This window comes from Mycetomoellerius zeteki, unplaced genomic scaffold (assembly GCF_001594055.1).
Source record: "Mycetomoellerius zeteki isolate Tzet28-1 unplaced genomic scaffold, Tzet1.0 scaffold153, whole genome shotgun sequence".
In the NCBI taxonomy this organism is placed as follows: domain Eukaryota; kingdom Metazoa; phylum Arthropoda; class Insecta; order Hymenoptera; family Formicidae; genus Mycetomoellerius; species Mycetomoellerius zeteki.
The window spans coordinates 35770-51673 of NW_017256479.1; the positions used below are offsets into that span (position 1 = coordinate 35770).

Consider the following 15904-nt stretch of genomic DNA (forward strand, 5'->3'; position numbering starts at 1 on the left):
ATATGCCAGGCAATTGCTCACCATTAAATTGAAATCAGTTTCCAAAACCGAGAGTGAATGGTACTCATGCTTTTCTAATTTTGCCTGTAATGAAAAATATGACATAATTATAGATTATATTTTGATCAGGACATGAAATATATTTTAACAAGTATGAACATATAAAATAAACAAATAATGTAAAATAATTACCTGCATAGTAGAGAGATCCATAGGATGTGACACTATTTCGAGATAATCTGGGACTTCCTTGATATTAACTGGTTGTCCAAATACATCATTTGTATCTTTCGCCTTTATAGCTTCTAACAATGTACGTAAAACACTTTCAAATGGTCGCAATTCAAGCCATAAACACTTTTCCTTTCTGCAATCAATTTTTCTTAAAATTAATATTTAAAAAGAAATATATTTTATGCGCATATAAATTGGCATTATAAAACTATAAAGAATTTATTAATATTTTTTTAACAATTTGCAGATTTATTTTTCTATCTTACTAGTTAATTCTTACTAGTTAATTCTTAAAAAAATGTATTAACCCTTAAGTATTGAGGTAAAAAGTAGTGACACTTTTATTGAGGTTGGTCCCTGAGACATTGATTCAAAAAAACTGAAATAAAAACACAGGAATTTTATAAATCTATGTTTTATTAATTAAACCGTCATAAATCAGTCTTTATGAAAGTACTTTAACAAAAAGAGATATAGCGTTTTGTTTTCTTCACGTGGTCTCACGGACCAATCTCAGTATTTGAGAGTTAATGCCAATTTTTATCAATAAAACCGATGTCTACATTATCCATAATGCATTGTAACTGTACTAACACTTTGAATAATTCTTTTTTTAATTTTTCACGCTTCCGTACTAATTCACATAGTAATCGTGCACGTTCCAAATCTTGACGTAAACACTGCCAATATTTAAGATGACGGTACATTTCTCCTCGCAATTCACCATCATGTGTCGGCGAAGAGGGATGTTCTCCAAGCGGAGGTGGTCTAGATTGTGGATGAGAACTTTGCAATCTTCTAAGAAGTGGAACACCGTTTCTATATTGCCGTTTCAGTGTCCAATAAGCAATGAGACGTTGTATTAATTGACTTTTTTTTGGTATCCCTTCCGCTAAACTAATTAAATCAAATAACAAGTATAAATCCAACAATTTTCATTAAAATAGTTTTATTATACAGAGTATGTTCAAATTGTGTCTACTGTAATTATTATCGTATATAAATCAAAATAAAATTGTAATATTACTTAGCAATTTCCCTGATTCTCTCGGGTGGTATAGTTGGAATGGAAATAACAGGCGCTGATGTGCTCTTCTTGTTAGCTATCGCTCTTCTTCGTGCATCCACAGGATTCGTGGAAGGTTGATAATCGGTAGGTGTATGTGTTTCACAGAAAGCTGTTTTTTGTACCAACATTGGTTCACCATTAGTAGGCTGTACCGTTCTCATACGCATGCATAGACCAGCTTGCTGAGCACAAGTTACATGGAACGCTGCGTAACAATTGCTCTTGTGACACTGAATGCATGCGCCAGCTCCTTTGCGCTTGCATATGTAGCACGTAAGCTTCCAACGAGCTTGTGGTATACTCTCTATACTGTCGATGGGTTCCAGAAATACAGTATTAGCAAATCTTACTTCTGGTATCCATAGAGCGCATACTACATGTGCCCACGTCGCAGGACGATCAGTCTGTTTGAAAGCACCGCCTCTGTTCGGACAGAGGACGCAATCTACTGCCCTGGATGGGCTTTGTAAGCATCTTCTACACAACCATTGTCCTTCAGGTATATACGGTACACCATAACAATCTTGATGAACAGCAAGATTACACATATCACAGAACAGGATTGCGTTACTATTCTGACATTCTCCGTCCATACAAATGCAACAGACTGCATCTTCATCTGCAGCAGTACCTCCTCCGCCATTAGTTTGTTGCTGGAAATACGACTCTTTCTCTAATCTGTCCATCAACAGCTCAAATGTATCAGGTTCTAATGCAGGTGTCAATCCAGACGCTAACCTTCTTTCATTCACAATAGAAAGCCATGCACTGTCTTCTTCATCTAAATCATATTCCACTTCTCCTGTCAAAATGATATTTCAAATGATAATAACAATATATAGAAAGCAAGAATTCATATTACAGTAAGAACATATTAATAAGTATAATACCCGAAAGTTATTATACTTATTAATATAAAGGTACAATATTACCAGATATGAATATTATTTACATGATTTGTTTAATGAAAAAAATACTGTAATATATAATTAAGCACTATTTGAACATTATGACATTATATTATATAAATAAAAAAATATATTTTACCATCAAGTTCTTCACCACTACGCTCCATAAATCTAATATAAGAATTTGGAAGTGGCTCAGCCTCTCCTAATTGATCCTCATAGCCTTCTATTTCCTTAACTGAGGCAATAGGTAAAGTATTAAGAATATTTTTGTCTTCTTTTTCTTTTTCCAGTGACGCTGCATTACTTTTTTGCATTTTCTCATCAAACATACTTGGATCCATAGAAATTATAGGAATTGCATCTAAGATAGCCAATTTAATTGATTTATTTCCATCCTCTCCTATGGGATTTACCTTAAATATCGAAGTATATCACATTATCAATACAAATAATTCTATAAACAGTTGTTTGCTTGATAAAAATACATATAGAAACAGGAGTTGAATTATTTAACAATTTATATACTTTAAATGATGTAAAAATATATAAAAAATAGGGTATTATTAAAATGTTTTTTATTATTAAAACATTAATAGGATACTATTTTATTATTAAAATAATAAATTAAACAATAATTGAAATTAATATATTTAATCTATCCAATTTGTATTTTCGAATCTGTACTTTATTCACCTGAACACTTGAAGTAGCTATTTGCATGCAACTTGGGATCTAATTCCACATTAAAATGAACACATTTTTACTTTAATTTTTACTAGTGGAGAAAAAATTATAAATTTCGTATAAAATCCAAGGAACAAGTTAAATTAGGTAGTTAGTTATAAAACTGTACTTTGTAGTTGAATTAATATACACTCATACTTAAAATGAAATATATATAAATAAACAAGACAACAAAAGCAAGATAAAAAATTTTGGAATTAATCTATTTGGACAATAGAAAACAAAGAAACAGAAGAGAAAAGGTAAAAAGGCAAGAGATAAAAAGCAAAAAAAAAAATACAAAAGCACATCGTAACTTTTATAGCCATTCTACAATATACTCTTTGTTTCCTGTTTCTTGCTGTTTGTCTCTTGCCTTTTGGTCAAAAAAGCAAGAGACAAACAGAAAGAAATAGGAAACAAAGGGTACATTGTAGAATAGGCTTTAGTGCAGTCCAATGCAATAACAAAAAACAGGCCTATGTTTATTCGTACCAAAACATATTTTGCTGCCTCCTGACTGCTGAGTGTCTCTGTGTTTGTAGGACTAGCGCTTTCATTGGGTACACCTATTCTGTTTCTCCCTACCTTCTTATTCTTCTTATTCGATTGCGGCGTATTCATCTTCGTTTCAGTTGTGATAAACTCACGTATTAATCCAATCTCAACCGCGATACTCCGATGAATGTCGCTATAGTTAACCTACTAAGTGGCTATAGCTCACAGTACCACGTGCAAGTGTAAATAACAATTACATTTCAGCGACCAGTCACGGCATACGGAGATAATCATCTTTTCATTAATCTTCTCCAATTCCCTCAGTGATGAAAGAGCTGGCTCTTACTATCCGGCGACTTATTCTCAGTAGTAGAATCAAAGTGTTTGGAGCAGATACAAATAATTGTTAGAAGCGACCACAAAAGTCGATAATTTCATCAGAAACTCTTCAAAAAATATTGTGTCCGCATTCGGCGACTCTTCTAATGTAACTTTGACGTTTTCAGTGATCCACACAGCGAAAATTGGCAGAAACAGCAAGAGTCGGTACAATTCGGTATCACGTTTAAATGAACGATCGTAACCGATGCAAACGTGTGGTAGAAACACGGTTGCCAACTTGAGATCGATATTCCCCTTTGCGACCAGAGAGTCGATTGTGGCTGCGTTCGGTTTGCACGCTTACACGCTTAAAGCGCTTATAAGCATTGCTCGCGTTGTTCGCTTTGGCGGTGTAAGCGCTCAGAGATGTGTTCATGACGTCATCCGTGACGTCATACTCGTGCTCGCAAAGGCTGCGTTTCGTTATTCACTGTCAGTACTGACAATATGACGTCATAAAGTAGTACTGCAGAAGCGTTTTGAAATTACTAATAGTACTTTTATGACGTTACAACGTTGCATAACGAAACGGATTTAGTACTTGGTAGGACTGTGTATAAATAAATAATTTTTTAAATTTTGATAAAATTTGGAATTATTAATTATATTTATACCTTTGCATGCTTTTTCTGCATCTATTTTGTTCACTAATATATCATAACTTTTCGACGTTACAAAATTGTAATATTTGTTTAAATAGTACTAATGGGACGTTTGTTTACAGTAAATAAATATTTATTTTAAGAAATAATACTTAAATCAAAGTATTACTTTTTATTGAATAAATTTTTATTTTCAATGTATAAGAAGTGAATTACTTACTGTCAATTATCAGTTACATGCCTAACCTTAACGCTGACAATAGCCAAAATGAACGGTTTCACTTATTTAATGTGAGCACTGACAAACCAAATCGAACACCAAAAAACAGCGCTTATAAGCATGAGTGCTTACAGCGTGTGAGCGTGCAAATCGAACGCAGCCTGTGTATCTTGAAATGAGGTGAAAATTCCAAAAGTGAGCAAATTCACTAGTTATTGACCAATTAAATTATGAATATTCTAGTAAATTTGCTCACTTTTGTGTAATTTACACCTCATATCAAGATACACAATCGACCCCCACCAGTTTTGTCGAGCTTACTGATTGGCTGTTGTCTAAAGAACGTCAGGCAATTTCAATTATTCCCTAGTCATCGACCAATCGGCGCATTGATCATTAGTCCGCGCGAGCGCCGATCGTTCGAGTTGCCCATCTGTGAGTCACGTGGTCCGTGATCCTCTCTCGGGCGAATTCGTGGTCATTCGCCTGCGTACGGCACGCTCGGACGGAGCGTGGAGGGGAGAGAGCAAAAGAGATCTAACTTTACGTCAGTCACATCAGCAGTATTCGTTCTCGTGTCCGAAGCTTTGGTGGTTCGTTTCCTCGAGTAGACTGGAATAGACGAGAGAGTTGGGTGTGAAGAGAGTTCTTCTCCGGAAAGGACCGTTCGTGCCGTCGTCGTTATCGCTAGTAATCGTCGTCGGTAATCATCCTCCGTAATTCCTTTCGCCCCCTCCCCTGCGTCACGTTTAATTCCTCTTCAATTCTTTCGCTCTATCTCTATCCTTCCTCTCCACCTCCTCTCGTATCCGCGCGTATTGTGAAACAGTGTGAAACGCGAGGCGGGCAAGCGGTTTCCGCGAGAGGCGGGATTCATTTGCGAGCGCGAGTGACCGAATGTTCCGCTGAGAATTATGTGGAATAGTGACGCAGAATTGGGATCGGTCGCGCGTCAAGTCAGCTGACATATTGCGCCCTGCTGCACCGCAACAGCCTTCGGTAAGTGTCGCAATCCCATGCGCGCTCTCTATCCCCCGCGGCACACAGCCACTATCCCGAACTCACCGCGGACTATTTTCGGTCGGGGGATAGCCGTAAGAGACGGACGACTATTTCTCCTCCTCCTTATCCCCCCTCCCCCCTTCCCCTCTCCTAACCCCTCTCGGACCATCGTCCTCGTCGCTACTCGCTCCTCCGCACCTCGCGTTGCACTTATTCCCGTGCGGAGCCCGTTTTCCCTGCTCGCGTGGCCCCTCGCCGCCAGTTACGTACGTGCAATTATCTCCGATCGAGACGACGAGGCCCCGGGAACAGCCGCAGCCGCCGTCACCGTCGCCGCGTCACGCCGCCGCGCCACGCCGCGGAACGGCAGCGACGGACGCGTAGGATTCCGTCCGACGCGACGTGTTAAGTGACCGCGTCGCGCGAAAATGCGAGCGGAAAGACGGACAAAGGAACGACGCAATTTGCCGCTAAGTGCGTATTCAAGGATGGAAGCCATGGTCCCTGCGGGTGTCCGCCACCGTTGTGCTCTTTGCATGCGCGTGTGTGGCTGGGACCTCTCTTTCTTTCTTAACCTCTCCTTCTCCTTCCCTCCCCTCTCCTTCGCTCTCTTTTTACGTACGGCTCTCTTTCTCTCTCGCTTACTCTCTCCTCCCCACTCTCTCTCCTTTCTCGACGTCGCCTCTCTTTTTCACCGTCGGTCTTGCACGACGGCGGCGCTCCGACCCGATTCGAATAATGCGTACGCTAGACGTCACAAGTGCTATCCGTTTAATTCTCATAGAGAACGCTCTCTTTCCGAAAGAAAGGGATATTTTCGTATCAAACGCCACACGATATAGGCACATGTAGATAAGAGACCTCTGCGTCTCTTCTAATTTACCTAGCGCGTAATTCTTATCTATTTTCCTGCCACGCGAGATAGGAACGCCGTTGCTACCTTGAGTTTCGTTCGAGTAGATATCTTTGCTCCCATATAGCACAGGGGATCGATTGTGTATCTTGAAAATGAAGATTACGAAAGAGAGCAAATTTAGTAGGTATTACTCAATGAAATTATAAATATTCTGAAGGTAAATTTAATTTTTGTGATTTTCATCTCGTTTCAAGATACACGATCGACTCCGATCATTCCAGCATTGTTGCAACGTTTCAGGAATATTGCAGTAACATTGCAAATGTTGCTGGAGTTGCTGCAAGCTTCCGTGCTGTATAGGCCGCGCCACGACCAATTTTCGGTCAATTAACGTCCAGACGCGGATGTACTTTTTACTCGCCGAAAAGAAAAAAAAAAAAAGAAAAAAGCGTCCGTTCTGTAACGGGTTCGTGACGCATGCCGTGCGTTTACGCGCTTACGCCATTTCTCCTTGCCTCTCCCACCTCCTCCTTTCTCGCTCTCTTTCGCCGATACACTTCCCTTCAGGTGGCCCTTCGAGCATTCCCTCCCCTCCCCGCGTGCGTCCTCGTTGTTGTTTACAATCTTTCTGACTCGGGCGAGAGTCGCGGAATCGCGAACTGGTTGCCCTCGGTGGTCGAACGGAACTCTCTCGCCGCGTGTTTCCCAGCGTGCAGCACGCCTTATCAAGAATTATTTCTCGTATCTACACCGCGGTACTTCCTCTCTCGCGTACGCGCTTTACCTGACTCGACCTGCTCGACTTTGACGCCAGCCGTTCTCGCCCACGTCATTAACGCGCGTTTGCTCTGTCTCCGTACTTCCCTTTCTTTCTCCCTCTCTCTCTCTCACTCATGTTTTTTATTTTATTCTCTCATGCTAGTTTCCACCAATTTAGTTTAATTTTAATCTTAGTTCAGCTAACTCATTTTTTTTTTTAAGAATTATGCTCATTTTCATCAACATAGATTAACTTTTTTTCTCGGCTCAACTTACTCTTCATCTTTTTCTAGTTCTAAAGATTAGAAAAAAAATGAAGAATAAATTGAACTGAGATTAAAGTTAATCTATGCTGGTAGAAACAGGAATTAAACGTGCACAGGAAGAATAATTTTGTTGAAGTACTAAAAATTTAGGTAAATACGGATCTGAAAATAATTTTGTTGGACCATCAAAGTATAATTATATTGAACGTTTCAAGCTGGTTGCTAAAATGTCGAAATTTTCTGAAGCATTGTCATGCTTGAGCATTCATATATAATATAATTATTTTGATGGTTCAACAAAATTATTTTCAGATCTGCATCTATCCAAGTTTTCAGCAAAACTGTTCTTTTCGTGTATATTTTTTTATTTTATACCTGCTAGTAATTTTATCTTATATTTTCTATCAGAAGCTCTATTTATGCATGCACTTTTTATTGAGGAGATTTGTTTGTCTTAGAACGTTTCATAAATGACTCATTCTCTTTCTTCCCCCCTTTTTCTCTTTCTTCTAACCCTGGATTTTGTGAAATAAAAGATTCCTAGAAAGACTGAATCATACTTAACCTATAGCAACTTGAGCTTTTTAATTTTTTTAAGTCCATTTCTGTCAATGTAGATTAACTTTAATCTCGATTTAATTTACTTTTTTTAATTCTTAGAATTGGAAGAAGGTAAAAAGTAAGTTAAAACCAAGATTAAAGTTAATCCACGTTGATATAAATGGGCATTATTAGTAGAAGTGAAAATCAAGAAGGCTGAAAAATTTAAGTGTTAATCGCCTGATATATATTTATTACGAATACATATGTATATCTATATGTATGTCTATATGAAAGAATAAATGTGATATTTCGTGTTAAAGAATGTAAAAAAAAGATAGCATCTTATTTATTTTATATTAATACTTTTCGAATTATAAAATTTCCGAAATGTTTTTTTAATTGAAGTTGAAATAGATATTTTAGTTTTATTTTTAGTATAAAGGCTAGTTTCTAGAATTATTGTATATCCCCCCCCCCACTACACAAATGCTAGAGAACTGATTTAAGAAAAGTAATGGTTATGGCCTCATGGCAAGAGAGTGCAAATCATTGCGGAGTTATCTAACACTGAAAATTAAAGACAACGTCGACGCATTAAACTTCAGGAATAGAGAGTTAGATAACTAGTTTTTTTTAAATTATATTGAACGAAATATTTTTTTCTTAATAGAAATTCAGTCTCCAATCAAGTTAAGAAGTCAGAAGTTAAAGATGAAGACTGAAGCGGATGAGGATCTCTCGCGTAGTTTCCGTTAAATCAAATCCATCGTAAAACGTGAAAATTTCCTAGGACCTCCCATGATGTTAAAACGTCCTGCGCGAGCAGCTTATTTTTGATACACTCGATTAGACGGCACGCCGGATGAATTTAATAGACGCTTCTCCTTTTCTCGGTACGTTCCTGTTTTCAGTCACGTCCGCAGTTTAATATCGCCGTTAACGTCAATCGCATAACTCTTTCGCTGTATCTTGCAAGCATTTTTTCATGACCGTCGTAACGGACCGTGAGCGATAATGAATTCCGCCTCCTCCCCGCTTTCCGTACGTCCTATTTGTATCTATGGATATAGATCGATATGTCCTATGATCTAAGTTTATCTATTGCATCTTACCTTCATTACGTGCGTCTTAATACCATATATGACTACTAGATAAAAATTTTATTTTATATTCTTGCCTATTTGCATATCTCTGTCACGCATATCATGTTTAAAATTCTTTATCGTCTACTTTCTTATATCATAAATTATATATTATATATTAAATTATATATTATTATACGTTACATAATTTTGTAGGTTTTTCTGTATTTTTTTATATTAACTGTATAGGCAATGAAATCTTTCATAAGTTTCACTTTTTTATAATTTCTGCTAAAATATGACTCCATTTACAATTACAGAAAAAATATTGTAATTATTCATCACCCTCGAGGAATTTAGCATTAGATATAAATTGCACTTTTTAATTTTTAATTAATTTTTAATCGAGATAATTAAAAAATTTAATATAGTCTGTCATTATAATCGCATTAATACTAAATAAGGGATCTTCCGCTTAAAACAAGTACATGACATTCGAACATTTAATATATTATTATGTTTTTTGATGCTTAGTATCTATAAATGAAAGTACTTATGTGACGTTTAATCACACTGTTTATATTTACGAGTAACAATTGCAGTTAGTGCGCTCTAAATTTGCCATTTTTTTTGCTCTACCTTGTCTTGTTATATTCTTTCAAAACATTTGCTCGGTATTAATAAATACATCTTTCTTTTTTTCTTCCTTCCTGATTCTATATGCTCTCTCCTTCATACAAATTCTTAAATCTTATCTAGCAACAAAGTAAAAGCGAAATTACACGAAGTCTAATACAGTTGTCATTTAATTGTAAAGAATGATAATGAAAGAAGTGAACTTCACTATTATTCTTCGATGCTACATTTTTAATGATTACTAGAAATGATTTTTATGATATTAAAAATTACTCTCTAAAATTTTCAGAGTGAATCTCATTCTGAAAAGTGCAATCCCCTTAAAGATCGCAAATTGAGTCATTCTTTTTCAAGACTCAATTTTCATTTTTTAAAGTGAGATTCCACTCGAAAGAATTTAAAGTATTTTAATGTATAACCTATATTTACACAAGATTGGAACTATTGATTTTGTAATAAACAATTAACATTAAAATAATGTTAAATTAATGTTGAAATATATTGACTTTTCTGTCACTTATATTTGATATTGAATGTCCTTTCATAATTTGTTTGTTTTTTTTAGTTGACAACTAAAATTATATGTAAAGAGAAATAATGTCGAGAGAATCGACACAAATTTGTGCGCTCTGAATGCCCGATTCTCCAATTGCTTGCCTTGATTGATACACAAACATGCTGTAATATATGCAGAACATTGAAATTATTGCAGAACTGACGACACCTGTTAAAATAAGCGAAATGACCGATAATCAATTGAATGATTGATTAAGCTTAATTAAGTTATTTGTCATCTGTTTCTAAAATTAGAAGATACTTGAAAAAAGATTGATGGAGCAAATTAAAGTAACTTAAACTAGTTAGTAAAAAGGTTATTAATAATGGAATTGTACAAACCAATTGACTTCAAAGCGAAATGCACACAGTAAACAATTCACCGATGCGAATTAAGGTCGACTGCCCTTGTGACCTATATTTCTACTATAATATAAAGTGTGTTGTATTATCAAACGCACAATATATCCGAGACGAACTATTGCCTGATGCTTAGCTGTAGCTCACAATTGCTAACTAAACCTGTGAATATTTTGAGAAAAGAAAAGAGACTTGAAATTTTGTATACACACACACCTTTACAGTTAACTTTGTGTTGTCACCAAATACTTATCTATTTAATTCTGTCTTTAATCTATGCAGCAATCCTCAAAGTCCCTGCTTTCAGGTAGAAAAGACGAGAGTCAGACGAGACAAAAGTCCGTAATTTTGAAATCAGATAATGAGGCTCGAAGCATTGTAAACATTTGCCACGTTCCGTTTGCCTCGCACGCCATTCATTCAGAAAAGTGAAAAGCCAAGACTTCCGAGTCTACATTCCGCACCTAAATTTCGAAACAAGGAATTCCACTGCGTGATCAATCTCCATCCTTTCTTTTCTATTTTTCGCGTAGGCTAGTAATTATATCTGCGATTTAATATTTTATTTTTACGTTTTTTCGCGTTCTCGGCTTTTACACGCAGCGGCGTCGCTCGCCGCACGCACGCGCACACGTACACGCACACGCGTCAGGCGCGTGCGCGCACAATGCGCTCCGTCTGCACGCGCGACAGACTTTAGGGACTTGTGTGTTCTCTGTCTTCTCTCTTTCACTCTCTCCTTCTCCCTCTCTTTCTTTTTCTCTCTTTCTCTGGGACAATGTACTCTTCGTGCTCACGCACGCGCGCGCGCGTGTACGTGAAAACTGCGAAGTCGTCGTGAAGTTCGATGCCTGCCCGAGACAAGCAGGTAGAGACGCACGGGGATGACCATTCAAAAAAAAAGGATCGCCACTCTTATTCATTTAAGTATCACCAATGGGGGGATGGCTTATCGACGGACCACGACGGATACCGTTAAAAATTAACGATAACCAAGCACTATCGGAGACTTAATTAGCAACGAGTCTTTTCTAAATTTTGATTTAATTAGTGATGGATCATTTTCGAAGTTAAAGTCTACGATTGGAGAATGATATAAAAAATTGATTTTTTACATCGAAATTTAAAGAGTAAATTAAAAAGGAAACTATATAAATATCGAAAATATAATATATAATTAATATATGATACATATTTTTATAAAAAAACATAATTGTTAAAAATTAACGATGATAAAGCTGTATCGGAGATTTAATTAGCAACGAGTTTTTTTTTTAAGGTTGTTTTCAAATTAATGTTTACGTTTAAAGGATTATATCAAACAATTGATTTTTTTACATCGAGATTTAAATGAAAGAGTAAATTGTATAGATATCGAGAATATAATAATTATTCACATCTATATTATGATACTTTTTAATAAAATATAATTGTTTATTGTAATATATTGTAATACTTTTTACATTAATATGTTTCTATTGATTGGAATATCGAGATTGTAATCATATCTATATTATAATACTTTACAATGAAATAATTTATAATATAACATCTCGTAATACTTTTGTCGATACATGCTCTATTGTTTTATATATATATTTCGTCTTCCAATATTAATACTTTCTAACGATGTTAATCTTTTTAAGCATTCATATTAATAACGATGCTCTCTAGCGTCGTCTAGTGGTCTTCCTGCTACCAGTGGTTTCCGGGTGGATTTCTAAATATGCTGCTGGCTATTAGAAATTTTTTCGCGCATATCGTCCGATAGCGTGGTGCGTCCTTGCTTGTAACGCGTGCGAGCGCGGCGCTATGGCGCCCGCGTTCGAGCCACAAAACGAATATGAATCATCTCCAGATCGCATCGGCGTGAGTGCGCGAAAAATGCGGGACGTCGCGAATGCGCGCGCACACGTGCACGCGATATTCCGTTTCGTCGTGCGTTTCCGCGTGCGCGGGAAATCTATTATAGCGATAGAAATAAATCTAGAGCGTCGATCCCCGAACAAATCTCGAAATTCTCCCGAGGCACAATCGTTGTATTGACGTAAATAAGTGATGTATGAATTTTTTTATACAGGGCAGACCGCAACATTTTGAACGCGTGCTTCCCATCTAAGGTTCCCACCAGCCGTATTCTTTTAAAGTCCGGTTTTTTATTATCCGGTTATCTCGTGGTTTGACTTAACCTTACTTGATTTGATAATATAAAAATTGTGATTTTCTAGCTACGATTAATGAATAAACTAATGGTTTTTTTAGTGTTAACTTTAAAAATTATTTACTACAAGTCAGTTTAGTGATTAACCATTAGATTAAATAATACAATTTTTACATTATCATCGAGTTGAGTCTAACTACAGTTAATCAACAAATGAAAAACCTAGCTGACCTAAGAATAGTACATGTATTCTTTTTGAGACAATAACATTTCCGGTCATTAATTAAAATTTTATATTTTATATGAAATTATATTAATAAGAATTGTCAATAAAAATTATGTCTTAGCAATTTTATTAAATATCTATATTTAATACATAAAAAAATTATATCCTCCCGTCCTTGGTTTGTTTTTTAAAAAAATGTACATATGTACTCTTCTTATAATTCAGATATGATAACCTTATTTCCATTTAAATGTTCGCGTTTCGTGATCATTTGTCATTTGAGTCCGTCGCAAAGCTAGCATTCATGCAAATCTTGATTCTCGAGAGATTTGTTCGCGTTGCTTGAATCTCCTAAAATTATTACTTAACAGTGTCTGTAATGAAGTAGTAAACTTTCAACCCGGATCCATTAATATATTAATTTTAATTTCGATTAACTTACTGTTTATCTTTTCCTAATTCTTAGAATTAAAAAAGGGTAGAGTAATTGAGCCGAGGTTAAAGTTAATTTTACATTGGTAGAGCCGAACCTTAAACTGCAAAAAATTGACAATTATAATTGAATGTGAGAATAATTGACTGATGAATTTCTTACAGCTTAAGCTTTACTTATTATTATATCTAACTTTATTATAGATATGACATTAAATGAGATGAGTATATATTCGAGTGAAAAAAAATCGAAGATTTTAAATGCAAAAAGTGCAAACAACGCGAATAGACCTGAAAATAGCCATCCAGCTGTGTCACTTTTATAGAGTTACAATAGAAAAACGCTTCGATTTCGATTGAAATTGTTGTTAATAGTTTACGTTTACCCTGTGCCGCGTTTAGGCCGCGGCTTATACAATAGATGTCCTTGTTTATCCTGTATATTAAACAAAGATACCTATCGTATAGGTACGTTGCGGACTAAGCGCACGATGTAAACGTAGCCATTATTATTCGTAGTCAGTTGTCAACAAGGTTGATTATTTTACCCACACCAAAAAAACCCGCAATTTGTGGGTTTTTTTGAGTTTTATTAGAATTGTAGAAAAATAAATTTTTTAAACACAAAAGGGACGTATTTATAAATATTTAATGAATATATGTATACTAAATTATAACTGAAGTGATATAATTTTAACATATACCAATTTTAAGATATATACAGGGTGAGAGTCACTTAAGACTGGCCACCCGAATAACACCCACAGTTTTGGAGATAGGAAGAAATGTTTCAGATGAAAGTGGAATGGTTTCAAGGGGGATGTATTTTGGTCATGTTGTCTTTCTTCTAGGCGGAGGCGCTAAAAAGATATAAAGGTCACCTCCATTTTTTTAAACGAAATTGTATAATTTTTTTTATACAATATGGTTCTACTATCATTCTGCATATAAAAATATTAAGGTAGTGATAATAAGGTAGTGAATAATGATAAATACAACGTAAACTAAATATTACGTGAAAAAAATATCAAATAATCAATTTTACCAAAAAAAACCCCCCAAAAACTCGAAAAACCCAAAAAAACCCCAATAAAATCCAATAAAACCCCCATAAAAATCCAGTGGGGGGGTTGAGTTTTTTTTTAAAAAGCCCGGGTTTTTTTCAACCCTGGTTGTCAATGATTTAATGATTGCGACAGAAATTGGCGTGCGTTTTTCTATTATCTACTATCATGCTAGACACGTCTTTTCATTGAGACTATTGCGAATTGGATTCGATGAAAAGGAGCCTGAAATATTCTCCGCCTTTCGTTTCGGTATGATAACTAAAACATTTACCGATACGCGTTAATGCGTTGTAATAAGAAAAAAAGTCATTCTAGGAGCAGAGAAAGCCGATCTGGATAAAGTGTCGATGCTTTTTCCGTATCTGTATCGATGATCTCGTTGCGCTCGAATTGCTCGTTCGGTTGTTACACACGGGAGCCGTCACTTTGACTTTGATCGACGAATCCTCGATGGGATTTCGCGAGAGAAATTAGTTCGGAAAACTCATTTTGCGCGTTAACGCTTTCTAAGGTAAATTTATCTTTCACATTTTCTGAACGATCGGAGCACCCGATATCGAATGCGAAGTAACGCTAGTTTCTGTCTAGTTGGAACATAAATAGCAGGTGCTCGCGCACGGCGTTCCGTTGTGTAATTGCACAGATTTTAAGACTAGTCGATCCTGTTTTCTTCGCCGTCTATTATTGAATGGATGCAATCTCTCTGCGTGGTGTAGAGTTAAAAATGATACCGCGGCAATATTAGTGTCTAAACTTGAGAGCAACATTTTTAGTTTCGTGGTCGTTACCTGCTCCCGTCCTAAATTTAGTTCTTACATACATGGCAAGAAGAAACGTCAGTTCTTGGAGAATCGTGAATTTAAAAATGCACAAATCCTTTGTATTCTTTCATAAAAAAACGAGAGAGAGAGAGAGAGAGAATAAAATTTTGCAAATTTGGACAATATATAATTACTTGCTGTTTTCTTTCTATTTTCAGAGAGCTTTTTATCGAGCACTAATCTTATCTTCTTTAACGGGATATTTTTTGATGGATATAGATAGATTGACTTTTTCGTACTTTTTTAAGAGAAATGAAAATTTTATTCACAACAATTAGATTGAGATTCAAGAGAAAATTTCAATTAATTTACCTTTCATTGTTGCAAACGCACAAAAATGATAGCTACGTTTTGTACAAAAATGGAATCTCATTCTCATTAAATTTTCACTTTGAAATTTGTATTATATTGAAAATGTGTCACAAAAGTAGGTTAAATTTTGTTAAATTCCGCGCATATTTATTGTCAGCTGTTGCTCGCCGAAAAGGAAGGCGGAGCCA

At 35.8% G+C, this 15904-nt stretch overlaps 2 protein-coding genes across 3 annotated transcripts in view; one reads left to right on the forward strand and one right to left on the reverse strand.

Annotated features, from left to right (window-relative positions):
- Positions 1-3985, reverse strand: part of Br140 (bromodomain-containing protein 140) — a 5852-nt gene extending 1867 nt beyond the window's left edge. Inside the window, exons 1-6 of the mRNA XM_018444675.1 lie at positions 3433-3985; positions 2351-2627; positions 1262-2105; positions 829-1131; positions 193-367; positions 1-84 (exon numbers count right to left, since the gene is read on the reverse strand). The exon at positions 1-84 is cut by the window's left edge and continues 320 nt beyond it. Of these exons, the coding sequence (XP_018300177.1) occupies positions 1-84; positions 193-367; positions 829-1131; positions 1262-2105; positions 2351-2627; positions 3433-3561 (1812 nt within the window). The 5' untranslated portion in view covers positions 3562-3985. The remainder of the gene's footprint in view (positions 85-192; positions 368-828; positions 1132-1261; positions 2106-2350; positions 2628-3432) is intronic.
- A 1027-nt stretch (positions 3986-5012) lies between these two features.
- The window catches only part of drn (zinc finger AN1-type doctor no), a 25609-nt gene continuing 14717 nt past the window's right edge, over positions 5013-15904 (forward strand). Inside the window, exon 1 of one of the 2 annotated variants that reach the window (XM_018444703.1) lies at positions 5013-5637. The gene's annotated coding sequence lies outside the window, so the exon portion shown is untranslated. Of the gene's footprint in view, positions 5638-5899; positions 6115-15904 lie in introns of those variants that run through there. The other variant, XM_018444708.1, reaches the window with a different exon arrangement.